This window comes from Numida meleagris, chromosome 12 (assembly GCF_002078875.1).
Source record: "Numida meleagris isolate 19003 breed g44 Domestic line chromosome 12, NumMel1.0, whole genome shotgun sequence".
NCBI lineage: Eukaryota > Metazoa > Chordata > Aves > Galliformes > Numididae > Numida > Numida meleagris.
Window position 1 is genome coordinate 906,111 of NC_034420.1, and position 16,467 is coordinate 922,577.

Sequence of the window (16,467 nt, forward strand, 5' to 3'; positions counted from 1 at the left end):
TTGGTTGGCAAAAAAAAAGTTATCGAATTAACACCAAAGAATGTCAGCTGGGTTTTTGAGCCCAAGCTCATGATGTAAATAAATGGCTTCTTCAGCTTACACTCTGAAAGTCCTTGGTGTGATTATATCACCTTTTCTGGAACAAAGTGGGAAAGTGTGAAGTGAGCTGTCAGTGTGCATTGAGCAGCTGGAAGAAGGAGCCACTGGCCTGTGAGTTGGTGACTCCTGGGATTCCTCTGGTTGTCACCCATGAAAACAAATACCTTGGAACAGGAGCTCTGCAGTTGTTGGAGTTGCATTTGTCTTCACAGGACACAAGACTTAGATCTGTGCTGTGATGTATTCTCTTATTTTCTGAAATCCTGTGCATGAATGCTTCATGGAGACAACAGCCAAGTGGAGGTTCTGCTTGTCTGTATCTCATCCTGATTAGATCCAGCAGCTTCTTCTCTTAGGCAGTGATTAGATCCAAGACAAGTGCAGTTAGTCTACAAGATCAAGGCAGTCCCTTGCTCTAGGATCATCTGGATGTATGTTTCTGCAGCAAATCTCTCCTCCAGTTCCTTCTTGATGCAGAAAGGTTAATTCTGTCTAGATATCCAGACTACTGGAATGATTTGAAATGATTCATCTGTCCAGTTTAGTTTCAGATATCCAGGTAACTTTTTCTTTTTCCAGAGTTCTTATTTTTCAGGTCCTTTGTTGCTAGGAGATGTGTTCAGTTCCCTTCATGAAAGCCTTGAAAGTAGAAGAAAACTGTTGTGCTTCTCCTTGAATGCTAAATGTACTCCTTGAAGCATTTGCTTGGGGATCGTTTCTCTAAATCCTGGGGATTTCTCTCCTTCCACTTCCATTTTGCTCGACGAGGCAGTCAGATTGGTTATAATAGTCCTAGATGTGCTGCTAGTGCTGGGTTGCGAGTCAGTAATTCCTTTCTTTTCCTTGGGCAGTATGCTGTAAGCAGATGCAAGCATGCAGTGCCACCAGTGTGATTTAGATCATCTCAGTACACTTGTTGCACCTCTTTGTGGTGTCTTTCTTGCTGGCGGGGAAGAGGTTCTTGGCTATTCCAGCAACCTGGAGTAGGAATACTCTAAGCCAACACTTAGTAGCTCTTCAACAATGATGTGGGTTATGTGACAGACTGTCTCATATGTGCTGTTACAAGTTGTTTTCAGGATCCCGAAGTTTGGCAAGTAAGCAATCTTGGATTGCTTGGAAAATAATTGGATGCTTTCAAACTGGGGAAACGCATTGTCTGGAGACAGTGTTGAAAACTTTCAAAGTGTGATTTCAGTATTGTAATAGTTGCAAGCTGGCTTGTGGGAAACATGGTGTAAATCAGTCGTGCACATCCCAAATTGCAAATTTTCAGAGAGGTAAGATGTGTTTTTTTTCTTTCCCCAGAGTTTTATATCTAGTTTGACTCTATTTAACTGCTAAGGAGTTGAAAAGTTACTGATTGATTGCTGGTGAAGGTAGCTAATCTATAAACCAGTAATCATTTTCTTTCTCTACCATGTGAAAATGTTTTTTGTACTATACCTCTGCTTTTCCCTTTATGCTATTTTCACATTAGTATAGGCAAATCTGGGCCCCGCATGTGTTGCAGAGGCAATTGCAGTGATGTTTAAATGATGAAATGGGCTGAGCTTCAGTTCTTCATTGTGTTCCAGTCTCTGAGGGGCTGTGTGGAGTAAAACCTGTGTGGAGTAAACTGTGCAACTGTACCATAACTTTATTTTAGACATGTAAATGAATGAGATAAATAGCTGCTTATGGTGACTGATATTCTATATTGCCCCTCAGGTTGAGTCTTGTAGCCAAGAAAATGTCTAAAACAAATGACTTGTTACCAGAGTTCATTGAGTCTGTGTTTCTACTCTGTAGTGCAATGATAGCGTAGAGGTGACATTATTTTCAAGTATGCTTAAAAAATTGGAAATCTTATTTTGTATTTGTATCTGGAGGTGTGCAGTTTAGAATATTAAAGTAGTGGGAATTCAAACTAATTTTTACGTATTTTTTTCTTGCTCTTAGAAACAATATGTTGGAAGCATTTTGAGTGGAGTTGCGTGTACGAAATAGAAAACTCTTCACATGTAGATAACCTAAAACCATGTCTATGGAATAGTGCCTGCTTTCCAAACTTGTTTGTGGGTTTGACCCCTGGGCTTGTCTTTAGTCCCCTTAGAGATTTTAATTTATGTTTTATTCTTCAGAGGTATGAGTTGAGAATTTTGGACAGATATTTAAACTGCCAGTTAAAAATAGTTTTGTTGCTGCCTTATTACAGTTAATAAAATGTTCAAGTAGTAGACAAGTGTTAACAGCTAGTGTTACATAGCTGATTTTCTGGCATGTTTGCAAGTGATTTCTAACTAATAGTGCATGTGGCTGAAATCTAAAATAGTGTCTTTGCATTTTTTTTGTGTGACTTTCATACTAACATCACTGAACGAACATGCACTGAAGGAATTGGTAAATTGTCCACTGCCGATGGTAAAGCCTTCGCAGATCCCGAGGTTCTCCGAAGACTGACGTCCTCTGTCAGCTGTGCACTGGATGAAGCTGCTGCTGCATTGACGCGAATGAGGGCGGAGAACAATCACAATGCAGGACAAGTAGACAAGTATGTACTGATCACTCTTTGGTTTCTGAATTCTAGAGTGTGAGTTAATATTTCTCATTTCAAATTCAGTTTTTACAGTCAATCCTCAATAATGTGTGTGCTGCACTAGCAGATAAATTGAAGGTTTAACTACTGCCATATCAGGTTATCAGCTTTAGAAGTGTAAGACAAGTGTGATTTGGTTGATTAGAGGACATGCTGCTCTTCCTGTGCGCTACGTAGTCAATTTCTTTTTTTCAAAATCTGGTTAAACTTCTCACTGTAGAAGAGTTGGTGATAGTTCTCTGTTTATTGCTTTATGTTTTGTTGGAAACTGAAGGATCTAGTTCATAATATTCTCTTCCAGCTTTTAGTACAAATATTTAAAGGGTAGCAGTTTGCCCAGGAATCTTGCCCAAGGAAGGTGGTGGAAAAAGTAGCTATATACCTGGTTAACTCTTCATGGGCAATAATTAATGAGGACAGCATTCAGCTCCCATGACTGTAGAAATGAGATTTTGTCCTAGGCATCTGAAAGGCTTCCTCTCCATTGGTAATTTCAAAGCATTGTTAAGGCTCCTGGAATATTTTCTAATCTGACAAGTGAATAGAAGTTATTCCTAAACTGTTGAGATAGTGTGACTGCATATACAGCTGAACTTCAAATCTCAGATCAGAAATCTAAAGTATTTTTCTTTTCATATAGATTTAATTTTCAGTTATTATTGTCAAAATACTGAAGTTACTATACTGCAAATATAAGTGATCCAGGACCTGGGTATTCTCCTCAGGTCAGATCTCGGCCTAACTATCAGCTACTAGCACAGCTCAGTTCATTTTTGAGTATCTTGCAAATTAATTCCTTTTCACGTTTTCAAATTAGGCTTTAACTATTCATTTAACTATTTGTCTGAAAAATTGAAACTTATGTGCTTTCCTGAGGAAGCCTTGTGGTCAAATGGTTATATTCTTCATTGCAAGTAAGCTTCTTGAATGTCTCTTTTACAGAAGAAAAGTAGAAGTTTAAGGTATTTAATGCATCTGAATATGTTCATTTTTAGGATTCTCTTTTTAAAAAAAAAAAAAAAGAAATGAGGTTCCTTCCCTTTTACACAAATCATACCATTAAGGACTGCTTTGCATACAGTCCACCACTGTTGATAACGGAAGGCTCTTCCTCCCTTCCCTTCTTCAGCTGGTGATTGAAGAAACTGTGGTTTCATACTTAGTTGTTCAGGGACAGTGAATTTCTCCTATTTATTTTCTAAATTCATTTCTGTCATATAGGTAAGTGTAACTGAGTTGATGCTGAGTGTGACTTGCTCTTGTTTAAACGTGTTTAGCAGTGCTTTAACCGTCTTAGAATTAAAATTTTTTTGGTACAGAAAAAGATTTAAAGGACAGATGACTTGGTTCAAAATAAATTGAAGCTCACTCACCTTTTCTAGATCTGCTTAGTATATTTTCTTAGGTCTTAGGGAAAATAGCTCTTCTCTTGATGGCAGAAGGTAAAGATGTTTAAAGTAGTGGTAATAAACTTCCTGAGCTTTTTAGATGTCAAGAGCATCTGAAAACTTATGTTAAATGCTCTTAGGATTGTATGAAAAGAAACATAATCGATGTGTAAGACTCTTTTCTTCCTCTAAGATGTCATTAGGTGAGGTAAGGATTTTTCTTGGTTTGAAATGCCTGCTTAAAGAGAAGAAATTGGTTTGTTTGCTTAGAAGAAAAAGGCTTTGGGCTATTGCAGAGGAGGAAATAATCTTACTATATGAGAGACAATGGTAAGGAAGTCTGGTTTGTTGTAATATTGAGTATTATTTTGGCTCTCTCTCTACTAGAAATTTCCCTCTGTACCTGTGGTTTGCCATAGTCATAGCCTGTGTCTATCTGGCATTCCGCTGAAGTGTGAATAACATCAGTGAGGTTGACCTCTGTGTCTTTCATGCACGGCACATTACCTAGTTTTGAGCACTCTTCTCTGTATGTAGCTTATATAAGAGCTTGAGTGAGTTAGCATAAGTGAACAAGAGTTAATGTAGACACGAGGAAGGTCTTTATTTCCATTTCACCCGTGAAAATAATGTATATTTGTACTTTTCTTTTAAAAAAGCAACTGCAAGCTATTTTTCCTAGGAGGATGTCTTGAGTTCTTAAGGCTTATTCCCTGCATAAGAAAGCTACCCATTGTTGCAGCTCTTTTTTGTGCTTACTGTATGGTAACTGATTTTCCCAGTCGCAGTTTGGCAGAAGCATGCTCAGATGGGGATGTAAATGCCGTCCGGAAGCTGCTGGATGAAGGAAGAAGTGTAAATGAACATACTGAAGAAGGGGAGAGTCTCCTTTGCTTGGCCTGTTCAGCTGGATATTATGAATTGGCACAAGTAAGTAACAAATGCAGTCACAACTAAACCTTCATGAAACATTGTTAAAGGGGTTTCTTTGATAGCTGGACACCTTAACTATCATGATCAAAACAGTTTTTGTAATCCAAAAGTAACAGTTAATACAGCTTAATGTGAGTACACAGTTATTGGTTGTCTTTTTAATAGAAAATGCCATCATATACGCCTTAAGGTCTTGTCTGAAGACTGTATCTTGTGTTCTAAGGTGTCTGTTTTTTCTTGCATTGTTCTAGAACTAGTCAAGGTGTTCTGCCAAGCAGAACATTGCAACAGTGGCAAAAAAACCAACCAAACAACAACAAAAAAAAAACAAAAGGGGTTGCTTTCACTCATTTGTTTTCTTAATCACATCTGTATCACCATTGGATTGGTTTGGGTTAATATCTGGCTTTTTACATGTGTATTCAAGAGCAGAATTTGTCCTTTTGGTTTAAGCGGTGATTCTCAGAAAGTGACCAGCTTCATGCTTATTGTGCAGACAACTGTATGGGGGAGAACTGTTTACCTGTAAGCTTGACCTAATGTGGGCTGTAGTCATTAATGCAAACTTACAGTTTATCTGCTGTCATTTTGGTTAGTGAATTGCCCTGTGACATTTGAAAATGTCAGTACTGTGCTGTAACTTAATGTTGATTTTAACAGATATGAATAGATGTAGAAAAATAGCATTACCTTAAGCAGAGTGGGTAATTATATGTGGTCCTGAGGAGTACCATTGTATTTCACTGCTGTGGGTATTAATGTAAGGGGATGTCATGGCTGACTGGGGAATCATTATCAAGCTCCACTGAACTAGAATCAAAATGTCAGTGTTAGAATGTATTCATTCTAATAGTGAACTTTTTTCTTTAGGTGCTACTAGCAATGCATGCAAATGTTGAAGATCGAGGGAATAAAGGAGACATAACTCCCTTAATGGCAGCTGCCAGCGGAGGCTATGTAGATATTGTTAAACTTCTCCTTGTTCATTGTGCAGATGTCAATGCTCAGTCTTCAACAGGTAACTGGGAAGCAGAAACTGAAAAAATGAACAAAACTAGAGCATAAACCAAGTGTTTCTGTTCTGAACATGAGTGTTTCTGGCTTATATTTTATCTTAAAATACAAACATCAGGAATGACTAGGCAAGATACATACTGGACATGAGGCACTAATGATAGCTTTTAATGTTAACTGTAATGGAAAGCACTGTTCCTCAGAAGTCCACTGTGGTATTAAACGACCAGAAAGATACATCAAGATCAATTTTTCTCATTTGTACAATTCAGAGTTGTCCCATGGGCTTCTTATTGGATGTATCTGATCAAGACCAGTTTTAGTGGTCTGTTGCATTTTACAGTTCTTTAAGCATTGAGTGTTGTCCACATTGCTGATGCTTGACCACGACCTGACTAACCTTGCTGAGAGTATTAACCTGCATTTTAATTTTGCTAAGATAGAATTAAATTTTCTTTGAAGTAGGTGACATTCATTTTATCTTGACATTTAGTTGTATTAAGTAGAACTTGCCTTAAAATTGACAGTAAAATTTAAATGTGAGCCAATGTGAATGTCATTATCAGAATTGGAGTTTTAAATTGTAATAGTTTATTCTCATCCAACCAGCAGAAGTTTTTCAAGGGATCGCTGAGTACCATCTTAAACAAAACAAACAAATAAAAAGCCCCCAAAACCACACCAACACAAAAGCAGAGCAAAACCAAAAAAACCTCAAAAAACTCACTCAAAGAGATCAATGAGTACTTTTCTCTTTTTGTGTGCTGAAGTAGGAAACTTGACAAAGAAAAAAAAAATGCTTATTTTGAATATTACGTAAGTGTTGAAACTTTCATATTATAACTGTGTTAAAAATATTGGCTGAAATAACTTTACTGTCACAGTAGTCCTAGTGGTGTACTTGTTTTTTCAGGGCTTTTAAAACTAAATTCATTTTCTGTATTAGAAGTGGGGAATGGAGAGGACTTATATGTAACTTCTTCTTCTCTGCAGGGAACACAGCGCTCACTTATGCTTGTGCTGGGGGCTTTGTTGACATAGTGAAGGTGCTATTGAAAGCAGGTGCTAATATAGAAGACCATAATGAGAATGGGCATACCCCCTTAATGGAAGCAGCCAGTGCAGGTCATGTTGAGGTTGCAAGAGTATTGCTGGAATATGGTGCAGGAATCAATACTCACTCCAACGAGTTCAAAGAAAGTGCACTTACACTTGCATGCTACAAAGGTATTGTCTCGTATGTTGTTTTGTGTTTTTGTTGTTGAAATTTATTTCTGGATTTAGCTAAAAATTCCAGCCAAACTTTTGATCCAGTACTTTCTTAACTGTTTAAAACTGATGTCAGGAGATGTTCTTCCTTGGTGTAGTGGTCTGCTTGTATTCAAATGTGGTGGACATATGCGGCATGCTGGAGCTGAAATCTTGTGAATGGCTACGTCCAAACTTGTGCTTTGACGCAGCACCACTTTCTTTCCCTCCACTACTGCATTCACCATTTCATTCAGATTCTCCTCACCAACTACCTGCAAGTTTTGAAAACACCTGTTAGTTGTTAGGAAAATTTTGCTAGATTGGATGTTTCTGTAATAACTGGTGGGAGTAAAATGCTAGTATTATTACTGAATATTCCTTCTGTAGTGTAATTTTGGAGGATGTTTTTGAATTGTGTATTATGACCTCTTGTGGACTTAATTTCTTTTGCAGTTCAAAGTTTCTACATAAAATAACTTAGTGCCACATTAATCAAATGGACTACCAGCCAAATTCTTTTCTTTCAAAGGAAAACAAACTAAAAAGCATTAATTTTTCATCAGTTGTTTTCCCCTAATAGAAGCTGTAAGCATGCAGATTATTGTCAAAGTAACTTACATTTTTGCCTCTGCAGTTAGAATCGGAGCATACAAGTTATTTGTAATTTATCAGAAGACTTGGCTCTGATTTTTGTCATGGATTTCCTGCAGCATGTAGTTCATTATGAGAATTTTCAGTAATAGCACTTTTGGATGTGTTCGGAGGAATTTTCCTGTTTCTTTCTTTTTAAACTTAGTAGGAATGGTGTAATGCAATTACACCATCTTCATTGACTGAGGATTTCCTGTGTCATCTTTGGCAAGACAGTTAAGCTACATTGTTTTTCTATCAATTTGTGTAAAGCAAAATCTGGTTTTGAAGGATAAGATTTATCTGCCCCTTGGGAGGGGCATGTATATGTATAACTTGTAAGGGACACATTCTAGAACAACAGAAGCCATAATAGATTTGAGTAGAAGTTTTTTAAAATAGTGTCATATATATGCACATTATATCAATACTATGTTCCTTGAATTCTCAGAAACATCCCCAAGTGCTATGAATAAAAAGCTTGTAGTTCAGATCTACATGAGCCTATCTTTAGAAGATAGATAACTCCCCTTTCAAAACTTATGCTGCTTTGGAACACTTAAATCATATGTCAGTATACTGTTGTATAAGGAACTAGCACAGTCTTTTATAACTTGAAGTCACAAGGGAATGTTCCTACTGCATAAATTAGAGGTCTATTTTAATTTCATAGTTGGACAGTGTCATTGAAAAAGACAGTCTGATGGCTGACCATTCTCCGTTACTTTTCATTAGAGGACTTAGAGTAGGCTTACGACTTATAACTTCTAAGTTGCTAATAGTAAGCTATGAAAATCTAAATGATTTCATTAACGTATTGTCTATAGTACTAAAGGCTTTTGCAATTAAATGCTTACTTATTTTGCTCTCTTTCATTTGAAGGGCATTTAGATATGGTTCGTTTTTTGCTTGAAGCTGGAGCTGATCAAGAACATAAAACAGATGAGATGCACACAGCGTTAATGGAGGCCTGCATGGTAAATAGTCTTTATCTGTTCTGCTTCTTCAGTGAGAGAGAAATAGAGGAGATGGTAAAATGAAATGAGCCTGTGTTAATAACTCAGTTTGGGTCTGCAAGCGAGTGTTTTAGTTCCTACTGTAACCAAAGTCACAGGGACTCTGTGGTTAGGGACTGGAAGGGAACACTGGAGATCATCTCCAGACCAATCCCCTGCTAAAGCAGGTTCCTTAGAGAAGGTTGCACAGGGAAGCATCCAGTCAGATCTTCAAACATCTCCAGAGAAGGAGTTTCTACTACATCTCTGGGCAGCCTATTCCAGGGCTCTGTCACCCACAAATGCTCCTTATGTGAATTCTAGGGATAAGTAATTTGCAGTGACGTTAGGTAGTATGTTGAGCCCAAGTCACTGTTTCTTTTGCAGTGTAAAAGAACTAGTTTCTTGTCTTTGTCTTATTTATAAAGACCTTAGAGATCATCATGGTGTGTGCCTTCAAGAAGTGCATTGAACTGAATGACTAATGCATTGCACATATTCTTTCACCAACACAGGAAACTAGTGTGCTATACATACACACAGTTTATTCTAGGTTTCTGTAACTGGTGCTGTGAGTTTTTGCTTTGCAAATTAAAGAAAGTAGGAGAAAATTAGTTCAGTTCTTAGTTCCTTGTTTTCCTAAGTAGCATAGAGAATGAAGGAAAAATGTTTTTTCTTCTGGTAGGCTACGACCTTTAGAGGAAAGTGCAATATTCCAGTAGTCTTCTGAGAGCAGTAGGATCAACTGTTCTTCTACTGCAGCTGTGAGATGATGAGGCCAGTGACCAAGATCACATTATAACATCTTGTGTTGAAGTCTTCTGGTGGTAATGGGCTGGGTGTATGGTGTCACCTAAGGGAGACTGCAGCATTTAGACTTGATCACTTATGTGCTTTCATTGTGATAGTCTAAGCAGTGGGTTGATTTGTAGGCTATGAATAGTCTCTCTTGCAAGATAAGCTGTATGGATGGCCTACGTATTATAATTTTTGAGTATTTCAGACCAATTTGCATTGTGGTATGTGTATTTAACCTTTAAAAGCAGTAGAGAGGAAACTGACCCTTTTGAAGTCTTGATTCCAAGTCTTAGTGGTGAAGTTTTTTCCTTGTTGTTATCTCCTAGCTACACTCTTAGAGAAAGGAACCATTCTGGCAAATTATTGTGATTTATGCCAGTCTCCACAGTTTTTTAACCGATGGGTTCTGTGAAGAAATACAGGAAGCTAAAGTGTTTTTTATTCAGCAATTATGTTGTAAGTGCCTCTGAGTTATGGTACTATGTTCTTATAAAGTTGGAGTGCTACACCTAAGGTAATATCTTACAATAGAATCATAGAATTAGCTAGGTTGGAAAAGACCTACAAGATCATCCAGTTCAACCATCCACCTACCACCAATAACCCCACTAAACCATGTCTCTCAACACAATGCTGTATCTAAATGTTTCTTGAACACTTCCGGGGATGGTGACTCCACCGCATCCCTGGGCAGCCTATTCCAGCGCCTGACCACTGTTTCAGAAAAGTAGAATTTCCTCATGTCCAGCCTAAATCTCCCCTGACTCAACTTGAGGCCATTCCCCCTTGTCCTGTCACTAGTTACAAGAGAGAAGAGGCTGACCCCCAGCTCACTACAGCCTCCCTTCAGGAGTTACAGAGAGCGATGAGGTCTCCCCTGAGCCTCCTCTTCTCCAGACTGAACAATCCCTGTTCCCTCAGCCGCTCCTCATCAGCCCTGTGCTCCAGACCCCTCACCAGCTTCGTTGCCCTCCTCTGAACACGCTCCAGGGCCTCAGTGTTATTCTTGCAGTGAGGGGCCCAAAACTGGACACAGTACTCGAGGTGCGGCCTCACCAGAGCTGAGTACAGGGGGAGTACCATCTCCTGCTCCTGCTGGCAACACTATTTCTGATCCAAGCCAGGATGCCGTTGGCCTTCCTGGCCACCTGGGCACACTGCTGGCTCATGCTCAGCTGAACATCGACAGCACCCCCAGGTCCATTTCCTCTGCACAGTCTTCCAGCCACTCTGCCCCAAGCCTGTAGCGCTGCCTGGGGTTGTTGCAGCCAAAGTGCAGGACCCGGCACTTAGTCTTGTTGAACCTCATCCCATTGGCTTCAGCCCAGAGATCCAGCCTGTCCAGATCTCTCTGTAGGGCCTTGGTACCCCCAGGCAGATTGACACCTCCTGCCAACTTGGTGTCGTCTGCAAACTTACTGAGGGTGCTCTCAATGCCCTCATCCAGGTCATCAATAAAGATATTGAACAGGACAGGCCCCAGTACCGACCCCTGGGGAATACCACTCGTAACCAGTTGCCAGCTGGATTTAACTCCATTCACCACCACTCTCTGGGCCCGGCCCTCCAGCCAGCTCCTTACCCAGCAATGAGTGTACCTGTCCAAGCCACGGGCTGCCAGCTTCTCCAGGAGAATACTGTGGGAGACAGTGTTGAAGGCTTTGCTGAAGTCTAGGTAGACCACATCAACAGCCTTTCCCTCATCCACCAGGCAGGTCACTCGATCATAGAAGGAGATCAGGTTAGTCAAGCAGGACCTGCCCTTCACAAACCCATGCTGGCTGGGCCTGATCCCCTGGTTGTCCTGCAAATGCCGTGTGATCTCCCTCAGGACAATCTGCTCCATCACCTTCCCTGGCACCGAGGTCAGGCTGACAGGCCTGTAGTTCCCCGGATCCTCCTTACGACCCTTCTTGTAGATGGGAGTCACATTGGCAAGTCTCCAGTCTTCTGGGACCTCTCCAGTTGACCACCTTTAGTTAGAAGGGTTTGTTGCTGGCTTTTGGGCATCTTCTCTGAGAACAACAGCCTATCCTTAGTTGACAGACTTGATTGCTGTTAACCTCATGTTACTGCTATCTGCTTCATGGTTGATTTAATAAAGACAAGCACTGATAGAAGTTGCCTGTTTGATTTCCCTCTTTCTCCCTTTTCTATCACTTAGTGGTTTGAGTTACTGACTGGCAATTCTGATGAGATAAGAATGGGGAAGTAGTAGTTCACCTGAGGTTACTGTTTTTAAATGGATAAGTTCCTTTGTTTTGAGAATTGGGATGACTTATGAGTAAGAATTTCACTTTACAATTTTGCTGAGGTGTTTGTGCTCTAGCCCAAACAAATCTATGTTTAACTTTGGGCAGAGACATATTCTAATATCTTTTTTGCCCTTTAATGTAGTCCAGCTTCATTTCAGTTTCCTTCCAAGGAAACAATATAGATAAATATACTTTTTACCAGTGACATTGGCCCTTTTCTTGGTTTTCATTGGGAGGAAGTAGTCTTTTACTTCTGTAGGAAAATCTACCAGCAGGTGTTGGGGGCTAGTTTGAAGAAATAATCCTGGTTTGTGGGGTTTGTGGCCAAATCCCAGGAGAACCACTGTGGCAGGACACAGAGCTTTGTGAGCATTGCTAAAGCATCAAATCTGTCTGACCATTTTTTTTTTCTTTCCAGAAGAATCATTTCTTTGGATGGTAAATAGAGTGATCAAAGTGATGCACGTGCTACCTATGCATCTGGAAGGCAGCGAATATCTCTGAGATACACAAACAGCATGCCTCAATTCAAATTTCTCACTTTGAAGTTCCCTTTTTTGTCCTTAAGTTATCCTGCTATTTGTGTATGCTCAAGAAAGATCTAGTTTGAAATGTTCCTAGGGTCTGTTCAGAGGACTCCATTATCTCATTGAGCGCTGTTTTCATTACTTGGGTCTTTTATCAGCATAGTTCGTAATCAGTTTCAGTTTACCAATTTCTTTTCTCCATGTTCTAAAAGTTCGGGTCCTGTTCAAGTAAACAACAGGAGAGGGAAAAACCATAAGGATGCTTCTTGTTTCTAGATGCCAAAACTTATTTGCATTTGCCTATTCTCACAGGTATTGTGGCTCTTTACAAACCACACCTTGAAAACATAAATTTTTGGTATTTGGGCTCTTTCAAGGAATTTTGAGGAGTTTAATAATAGTTAACAGCTACGTTTATATGTTTTGATTGGTACATCTCAAACAGACTGATATGGTGATCCTGTTCCTCTTTGTTCTGTGGCAAAGATTGGTTCACCTCAGGGTACTTTTCTCTATCCTTTAAGATTTATTCCAGCCTTTTCTGCTCCTTTTAAACTATCTGGATGTAACCCCCTTCAGTTCTTCTGCAGGTATCTTTCCAGGATACAGAAACTGCCAATTGGATTTTTTTTTTTTTTTTTGTTGGTAGAAGCTATGAATAATCTATAAAAAGGAAAAATCATTTTTTTCCCATTGCTTGTTTTGAGATTTAGTCATGCAGTGGATTTATTTGTGGAACTTGTTCATCTACGTTACTTTTGTGCAATGGGTACTTTTCTGGGTATTTAAGAATATCTTACTTCACAACTCTGCCCTATCTTTTCCCAAGAAAGAAAGGAAAAAAAGAATCTAGCTTTTTTTTGCTGTCCATTTAAATGTAACATAAATGTAGGTGAAAATCTAAATGTCAGTTTAATCCAAGTGTTATAATAATTGTCATAAACTGAACCATCATAAATAAGACTCCTCAAAATCATTTTCAGACCTAGTGCAATGGTAGTTACAACTACTGCATTAAATGTCTTTGACAGTTTCTGATTTTCATCTCTGTTTTGTAGGATGGACATGTCGAAGTAGCACGCTTGCTTTTAGACAGTGGTGCTCAAGTGAATATGCCTGCAGATTCATTTGAATCTCCCCTCACCCTGGCTGCTTGTGGTGGACATGTGGAGTTAGCAGCTCTCTTGATAGAAAGGGGAGCTAACCTGGAGGAAGTCAATGATGAAGGCTATACTCCTTTAATGGAAGCTGCACGTGAAGGCCATGAGGAGATGGTGGCTTTGTTACTGGCGCAAGGTGAGAGCACTGTTATTTCTTTAGCATTCACTATGGAGCATGTGGTGTTGACTATTCCCTGTTAAGTATTCTGTGCAAATTCCTCTTACCTAGTATGTGGATGTCACTGCTTGTTGCTGTAACTGCAGAGCAAAGCTAGAACACCTGAGCTGCAGAGGTAATGAGCATTCACCTTTCTACCTTGTCTCTGGTCAGTTAAAGTAACAGCTGTTTTGTTTCCCAGGGGCAAATATAAATGCACAGACTGAAGAAACGCAGGAGACAGCTCTTACTCTGGCATGTTGTGGTGGGTTTTCTGAAGTAGCTGACTTCCTCATTAAGGCAGGAGCTGATATAGAACTTGGTTGCTCAACGCCTTTGATGGAAGCTGCTCAAGAGGGTCATCTTGAACTGGTGAAATACTTGCTGGCAGCAGGTATGTGTACAGTACAAATCTTTAGCCCACAGACATTATGGAATTTATGTTCTATATGATTTAGAAGATACCTAGGCTTGATGGCGGTAGTGTTGTAACATGAAACTAGCCTCAGATATTTAAAAGAACAAACAACAGTACAAGCTGCCATGCGAGGGCAGGCTGAGATTTGGGGCTGTTCAGTCTGGAGAAGAGAAGGCTCTGGGAAACCTGAGAGTGGCCTTTCGGACTCCTTAGGAGGATCTGTTGTGATAGGACAAGGGGAAATGGTTTCAAACTAGAAGAGGGGAGATTTAGACTGGGTATTAAAAAAAAAAAAAAAAAGGTAATTACAATAAAAGTTGTGAAGCACCTGAAGAGGTTGTCCAGAGAAGTGGTGGATGCTCTGTCCCTGGAGACATTTGAGGTCAGGCTGGATGGGACTCTGAGCACCTGACAGAGCTGTGAGTGTCCCTGTTCACTGCAGAGGAGTTAGAGTAGATGGCGTTTGAGGGTCCCTTCCAAATCAAATGGTTCTACTCAATGATATGTTCTGCCTTAATGTTGTCTGATACTGTTAAGAGGAGCATGCCTTATGGAATACTGGTTTCTGCTGCATCTCTGAGAAATATCAATAGTCATTAGGAAAATTGTTCCCAGCATTTAGGGGAAAATGTTAATATAAATAATGCTTGTTTTTATACTCTACTCCTGTGTTGACTGAGCCAAACTATCTGCATGCCAGTAATGAATAACCAGTGCGTTCAAATTTGCACCTTGAAAAAAGCACAGAAGACAGATTTCTGGAATGTGCTGACTTTCTTCATTATAAAGTATTATAAAATTTAAATCTTACGTGAGTTTTATAGGGGCAAAATTATGCTATCAGTTAAAAGCTGGTAGAGGCTAAAGTACGATAATTAAAACAAAAAGTAAAAGGAGCTGCATTTTGGAAATCTTCCTTGTAATGGCAAGTAATTTATTTTTATATTATCACTCTTCTCTAAGAATAAGCATAAAATCTGCTGGATTTGTAATTCTAAAAAGTAATGGTCACTGCTCATCAAAGGACAGTAAATCGCAAGTCTGTCTCTTTGTACAGTGATACCAGCATGGGACACCAGTCGCTAGCTGGCTTGAAACTCTGCTTGCACTGCACTTACACTGATAGTGTATAGGTTAATAGAGGAGCTTTGTTTTGGCATCAGTTAGTCTCTAAATACCTCTCACACCTTGAAAATAAGAAATTGGGTAATAACATTCACCATTTTAGAAGAACAGCATATAATTTTTAGGTTGCAGAAAAGGACATGAAGCTAATCTAACTATTTTGCTAAAATGTTTTTAAAGAAAATTATTTTAAAGAGCAGGGAAAGAATGAAATTTGTACAAGTATACAATCTTGTAACATTAATACTTATTCAGTGAAGTGCATTTAATCTGTCTTTCCTTGGCATGCAACTACCTGTCAGATGGATAGTCTGGACAACCGTCTGGATTCACTGTTTGTAGGTAGAACTGACATTTCTAGTGCTGTAGGGGAAGAATAGGAGTAAGCGAACACATAGGTTTAAGTGCTTAGATTATCAGTCTAGCCTATTTTAAGCCTTGGCTTGTCCCATCTTCTCAGTATTTTCGCTGTGAGAGCAATTTTTTAACCATAAGAGTGATGTCTTTAGGCTGTGGAAGCTGCTGGCCTCTAGGATGTAGCTGCTGTCATGGATAAATAGTGCTCTTATTTTGTGTTGTTCTGAAACACATGGTAAGGTGATGTCCAATAAGTAAAAATAAATAAATAAAATATTGTGTTTCTAGGAGCTAATGTTCATGCCACCACGGCAACAGGAGATACAGCATTGACCTACGCATGTGAAAATGGACATACTGATGTTGCAGATGTGTTGCTTCAAGCTGGTGCTGATTTGGTAAGGTTTCTGCTACATATTGTGGAGAAAAACTTTGGTTTCAGACTTTATCCCAAAGCTCGTGTGCTTCTAGAGAGGAAGATGATTCCAAAAATTGAGATTCTTATATGGTGTAAAGAGAAGTAGGAGAACTTCCGAGAAGCCTGTGTAATCTGCTTGGTGTAAAAAGTGAAAATTGTTAGTAACTACTGATCTCTTAAATGAAAAATTTTATCTGTCACGTACATTTGTGACAGTTGTGACAGTTAATTTCAGTATGTTCCATATATTTTATTGTTTAGCAGGATGCGTTTCTGCATTACCTTTGCTTCTCGTGCAACTTATTTTTTCCCAAACTTCTTGTGGTTTACAGTTTTTGTTCCATAGCTGTGAAATTAAAACGTT

At 39.2% G+C, this 16,467-nt stretch overlaps 1 protein-coding gene across 9 annotated transcripts in view; it reads left to right on the forward strand.

Annotated features, from left to right (window-relative positions):
* Positions 1-16,467, forward strand: part of LOC110405123 (ankyrin repeat and KH domain-containing protein 1) — a 112,348-nt gene that overhangs the window by 30,622 nt on the left and 65,259 nt on the right. For all 9 annotated transcript variants that reach the window (XM_021410093.1, XM_021410094.1, XM_021410095.1 and 6 more), the window contains exons 3-10: positions 2,476-2,632; positions 4,848-4,995; positions 5,869-6,016; positions 7,006-7,239; positions 8,776-8,870; positions 13,527-13,764; positions 13,988-14,179; positions 15,974-16,083. In XM_021410093.1, the coding sequence (XP_021265768.1) occupies positions 2,476-2,632; positions 4,848-4,995; positions 5,869-6,016; positions 7,006-7,239; positions 8,776-8,870; positions 13,527-13,764; positions 13,988-14,179; positions 15,974-16,083 (1,322 nt within the window). The remainder of the gene's footprint in view (positions 1-2,475; positions 2,633-4,847; positions 4,996-5,868; positions 6,017-7,005; positions 7,240-8,775; positions 8,871-13,526; positions 13,765-13,987; positions 14,180-15,973; positions 16,084-16,467) is intronic.